Genomic DNA, 6,022 nt, shown 5'->3' with positions numbered 1-6,022 from the left:
ATCTCATCACTGCAGTTCAAGATGAATTTCCCAAACAATACAATCTTCTATGTCTTCTTAAGCTTTTTGTTTATAAGCCTTCGTCTTAAGCTTGATTTCTTCTTCTTTCCCTTTTCCCATGTCTTGAGATCAGCAGTTAAATTTTCAATATACACAAACTGGAAAGTAATTCTAGGTTAAATAATAAATGAAAAAAATAAATAATCAACTTGAGTTTCTTTTTGTTTCTGGCTGAAATTGAAGCATTAGCTACCTAGACCTTTAAGCATAGATCAAAGTCATCTGAATCAAATAAAGGTGGCACAAAAGAGTTTAGGTCATGGAACAGATCATCCCCTTCCCCATATTTAGTAGTGGAAGAATTAATATCACACTGAAAGTATGTCTGAATGTCATTAGGAAATGTGTATGATTTTTGTGGTGTTGGGGATAAATCAGCAGCATTTGTCATTTCCATCATCTCCTTAAACTTTGATGATTGAAGCAAAAGACCTAATGCCGACGTGGTGCCAGTTGTTCGAGGCTGTGTTATTGCTGCTTCATCTCCATTATTATTTAATGACTCATCTTGAGCATGGATGAAATTATGTCCTTGTTGTTCTTGATTAGTAAATTTTTGCATAAAACTGGTTTCACAGGTTGGGTTAGAATCAATAAGTTTGGTGCTAATTTTGTTAATATCGTTGTTGTGATTAGGCTTAAGCCATTTAATATAGCGGCTGAGGTCAAAATTGGTAACAGCATTAAGTCCTCGATATTCAATAGCTGCCATGTCGTAAGCTGTGGCAGCTTCTTCTTGTGTGGCTGCAAAATTAGTAAAAATTTATTCATATCATCGTTATTTTTGTATATTTAAAAAAATCTAACCATTTATAGTATAATATATTATTGATCGAAGATGTAATCTAACTAACCATATGTTCCAAGATAAAGATATTTGTTGCCAAAAACCCTACCGATACGAGCCTCCCACCTTCCGTTATGATGGTGTCTGAGCATAGAAAACAAAAGTCATGAAATTTTAAGTTAAATGATTTGTCGCCTAAAGATAAAAGTGAAATGATATGTTTTCTGATCACAAAAAGAAGTTAGATATAAGACGACCTTTTTTATGGGTTAATTTAAGGAATATAATATATATTTTTGGTATAATAAAAGATTATATATTACTAATGAAAAGACGTACATTAACGTGTTCATTTATCCACTTTATTATTGTACTTAATTGTATATAGAAACAAAAATCAATATTGACATATATCATGTAGTGTAGTGTTGTTCCTATTATAATGAAATTTAATTTTTTTTAATTAATAGTTTAATTTTCTATTGTAATGGTCGTGTAGTTTATATCTTAATTTTAACATTTTTTAATTAATAATTAAATAATAAATTAAAAAAGATAAAATTGTAAACATAATAGGTCAATGAAAGATAAATGTGAAATTGAAAATGTCATTCAAAAATCATGTATTTCCTTTATAATATGTCTTCTCGAAAATTTTCATGGATATAGTTTAGATGTACATGAAAATTGGTCTCAAATCACATATGATAATAATAATAATAATAATAATCAAGTAATAATGATAATAATAATAATAATCTATATATTTTTTTTTTTTTTTTTATATTTTGTTATTTATATTTTTTATTAATTCCTTTCTATGGGGCTTGCTTCTTTGGCAAGTTTCATTTTCCCAACACACACGATTTTTGTGTAACTTCTTTCAATTTTATCCTTTATTTAAACTATGGTATTGGCATTTACCCTTTTATTCGTTTTATAACATTACGTTAAATTTTAATTAAAATCAAACCTCGTTAAAATAGGAATAATCTCAATGTAATAGAAATAATATCTATTTTATTTATAAAAAAAACTGAGTTAGTCTCAACGTAATAGGAGCAATATAATCAAACATATACAATTCATCCTAGTAAAATTTCGGACATGTTACATCTTTCATTAGTAATAATAATAACCTAAAAAAATTGTAAGTTGTACCTTGCGACACCCCTGTATTTAGAAACTCCCCGCGAAAAACCACTGCTTTTCCTGCAAGATTTTTATTTTTTTAAGAAATCTAACTAATAATTAATTCTGTGAAACTTAATTATTATTATTATATACAAGAAGCATGTGATGTTTACCTCCTTAATGATCCAATATACTCCTCCCTTGACTGATCCTCCATTTCTCTCAATTGAATCTCGTAGGTACATAACTACAATTGAGAGATAAACTTGTTGTTTAGTTACATTCAAAAAAAAAAATGTTGTTTAGTTTTTCTTTATCAAAGTTTACAACACTGCACACTCTTTAAAAAAGCATTGACAAAAAATAACACTCGTTAAAAATATTTATCAAAATATGTTACAAATAGGATAGATTTTTACTTGTCAGTTAGAAACAGTATTAAAAAAAAACTTCTAGAATAGCTCTTGTGAATTAGGAAAAAAGAAAAATCAATGTATTATATACATTGCAACTCCTATCAAAGAGTAGAAATAGATACCGGAGTCCAGTGAGCATAGCTCAGTTGGTAGGATAATGCATTATTATATGCAGGGGTCGGGATTCGAACCCCAGACACACAACTTATCCACCTAAATTCTAGCCATTAGATTAACTGACAAAAAAAAAAACAGAAATAGGTACCGGAAAGTTAAGAATGGTATCCGGACCCCAATATTTCAATGCTGCTAGATCATACGCATGTGCAGCTGCCTCTTCATCGTCATAAGCTCCTGAAACATTCCATAATTAATTTTTAATTACAAAAGGATATATGGCTATTGGTGATAATAGCAACAGTTAACGTAATCTATGCAATAATGTAATATATGCAATAATATCTACGTACCGAGGTACACTGAATGTAATCATCCGTGAAATCATCATGAAAATGCCCACAAGTAAAAAAAAAAAACCTTCATCAATATAATTAATCTAATGTATATAGATAAATTAGTAAGTATATGCATTATGATGGATATGGCTATAAACCTTGTCGTCCTTTTTTGTTTTGCGATTCATTCCAACAATTCTTGTCCCACAAATGAGCTTCATACCGGCCTGTCCATCTATGCCTGATCAATCAAACAGTTCATTTTAGTTGAGAGAAGTTTCATGCATGAAAAGAAAATCTATCTATATATCTATTAAAAGGGTAGAAACCTAGTGACTCCTCTATATATTGAGCTACGTTGAATTGGAGAATCTCTTGGGACACTTCTCCTTGTTCTTTTCACTTTGTTGTCAACAACGACGGTATTAGTTGCTTTAAGGTTATTGTTATTTCTTGCATTGTTTTTCTGAGTTTGCTGTTGTGATAGTTTCGCCATGGAAAACAAAAGATGAATATTGCTATACGTACGTCTTAATCGTCATGGAATGGATGAAGAGGGTAATTTAAAGGGATATGGATAAAGAATGAGGTTAGAAAAGATTGTGCTGGCAATTTCATTACATTACATATAGCCGGCTTAGGAATGGTTGCTTCTGGCCGTCTGTGAAACCGGCTCTCATGTTATGAGTTTTTTTCTTCTTTCTTCCTTTGTCTTTTACTCACAATTTTGTGTTATGTGGCTTTCAACCGGTTTTGGAATCTGTTTGATGTATCTGTGACTCTCTTATTATATAACTTCATTCACCTTTTCCTCTGTTTTGTTATCTCAATCAGAAATGTATTCAATTTACATTTTTGTCATTTTTTTGTATTTTATAATGGGATAAAGTTAGAGAGTTTATGGCTATTGTTTGCTTGAATGGCATGAACACCCAAAAATATGACATTTTTCTTTTATTCGCATGATGTCAGAAGAATTGATGTATAGGGTTTCATTCATTAAAATTGTGTTGTTTTATCATGTTTAATCCAAATATTGGGTTAATCCTAAATTCTGGAAACTACTTTTATCATGTTCAATCACAATTGTCATTCGTTCCCATGAGCTTAACTCAGTTGATAAGGATCCCGGATACCACCCAAAAAATATATGCAAGGTCTGAGGTTCGAACCCCGAATACCACCCAAAAAATTACAATTGCCATTCTTGAAATTGTTTTGGGAAAAACCCATAATTTTTTCCGTTCTTACGGATTCGGTTAACAACTAATTTTCGATATATGATCTCCCTTAATGGATCAATGATTCATCAAATTTAACAAGGACTTCTCTTAATTGATCGAGCCCGAACCAAACTTGTATCTAATCGAAAATGAATCAGTCCTACTTTGGGATGAACCCTAATTTCTTAGATCAGTCAATTAAGTCGATAATCCTCAAAATTAATATATGCGTTCTTTCTTCTCTCAATTTCGAAGATCGGTACCAAAAATACCGTGTTTCATTGACGTGGGTTAATCTTGACCAGTTTGAGCCTATCCGGGCGAAGCAGAAGCCACATGCATGTGACTCACGCGCGAGAAAAAACTATGCAAGATACCCACGCGCGTGTCTAGTGTAAGTTGTAATACCCCAATTTTTGTTAGGATTATTTATTTATTATATTAGTCTATTTGCTTATTTGGTGTTTGATTTGGGATTAGTGGGTTTTTAGATGAGAGAGGTATTTTGGTCATTTTTGGACTAAGGGTATTTTAATAATCTTAGGATGAGGGTTATCTATACTATATATAAAGAAAACTACCCCTTTCAACACGCTTTTAGGTTGGACTTTTCTTTCCGAAAATACCCTTAATTTTTAATTTTTATTTTAAATAATTTTTAATTTTTATTAACACATGTAACAAATAGATAATAATAATTTACACACAATTCCTTATACAAATTTAATTTAAGGAGAAAATTTACACACAATTCCTTATGAATTGTTCTTATTGTTAGCCAATTATAAAATAACACATGGATTACTAATGTATGTCACTAATCGTCCTCTTTTACCTCCGTTAACCACAGATCAAACTCACAAAAACTAGCACTAAACAAAATCTCATGTTACTTTTTTATCAGCCAATTTTATGTTATACGTCTGTGTTGTTCCCCTCAATACAACCGACAAAGATTGCCAAGTATTTTCCTATCCCTTCCAAAAAAACAGTATTTCCATATTATTTTATTAGTTCCACAAAAACCATTATTTCAATATTATTTTATTTAATATAAGTTACTCTTCCTTAGCCTTTGATCAATTATAACAAACGTGGGCAAAAAATAATGGTAAAGATTGGACTTTAAATCATCTAAAAAAAGATTACTAACAAACGTGAGCAAAATATAATATTAAAGTCTGGACTTGAAATCCTCTAAAAAATATATAGGTAACAACCGTTAGTAAAAAATATTGCTAAAGATTGAACTTTAAATCTTCTAAAAAAAAGATTAGTAACAAACGTGAACAAAAAATAATGTTAAAGATTGCATTTTAAATCCTCTAAATAAAGATTAGTAACAAATGTGTGCAAAATATAATTATGTAAAGGATTGGACTTTAAATACTCTAAAAAAAGATTAGTAACAAACGTGGGAAAAAAATAATGTTAAATATTGGATTTTAAATCTTCTGAAAAAAAGATTAGTAACAAACGTAAGCAAAATATAATGTTAAAGATTGAACTTTAAATCCTTTAAAAAAATATTAGGACTCAAAATATTTTAGAAAAATATGAATTAGCACTATATTAAATAATAATTATCAATCAGTTTCCAAGAGAAGAACATAATTTGTTGTCATTTGACGAGGTTGAAGGGGATACTCATAACTTATTTCAACATGAATTCCTAAACTCAATTGCTCAAGGAAGTTCCCACCACATATTTTAAAGGTAAAAAAAGGTGCACCTTTGATGTTGTTGTGAAACATAGACCATAAATATGACCTGTGTAATGGGACATGACTGTTATGTCGTGGTTTATTTAAGAATGTGTTGGATGTGGAAATCCTATCATTAAACAATGCTGGAAAAAGAACATTTTTGCCTAGAATTAAATTAAAAACAAATGCGAGTTCAGGACTTCCCTTTGTGCTTAGTAGAAAACAGTTTTCCGTTAGACTA

General features: G+C 30.1%; 1 protein-coding gene across 1 annotated transcript; it reads right to left on the bottom strand.

The window, feature by feature from the left end:
* Positions 1-253: 253 nt before the first annotated feature.
* Positions 254-3,348, bottom strand: LOC25488370 (AP2-like ethylene-responsive transcription factor At1g16060). Its single transcript, XM_024776731.2, has 8 exons — positions 3,182-3,348; positions 3,011-3,093; positions 2,868-2,876; positions 2,663-2,751; positions 2,155-2,228; positions 2,009-2,059; positions 915-991; positions 254-804 (listed from the first exon to the last, which is right to left on the bottom strand). Exons 1-8 carry the CDS (start codon positions 3,346-3,348, stop codon positions 254-256), a joined length of 1,101 nt encoding a protein of 366 aa, XP_024632499.1.
* Between the last annotated feature and the right edge of the window lie 2,674 nt (positions 3,349-6,022).

The sequence above is a fragment of the Medicago truncatula genome, chromosome 2 (genome assembly GCF_003473485.1).
Source record: "Medicago truncatula cultivar Jemalong A17 chromosome 2, MtrunA17r5.0-ANR, whole genome shotgun sequence".
Lineage (NCBI taxonomy): Eukaryota > Viridiplantae > Streptophyta > Magnoliopsida > Fabales > Fabaceae > Medicago > Medicago truncatula.
Note: the sequence above shows the minus strand (reverse complement) of the source record. Positions and strands in the feature narration are given on the sequence as shown.

What these genes read in the sequence shown, in the direction of transcription:
- LOC25488370 (XM_024776731.2), bottom strand. Translation starts at nt 3,348, where the DNA reads ATGGCGAAACTATCACAACAGCAAACTCAGAAAAACAATGCAAGAAAT. An exon ending in ATATATAGAGGAGTCACTAG is followed by an intron (nt 3,094 to 3,181) that starts GTTTCTACCCTT and finishes TTGATTGATCAG; the next exon opens with GCATAGATGGACAGGCCGGT. An exon ending in ATACCATTCTTAACTTTCCG is followed by an intron (nt 2,229 to 2,662) that starts GTACCTATTTCT and finishes TCTCAATTGTAG; the next exon opens with TTATGTACCTACGAGATTCA.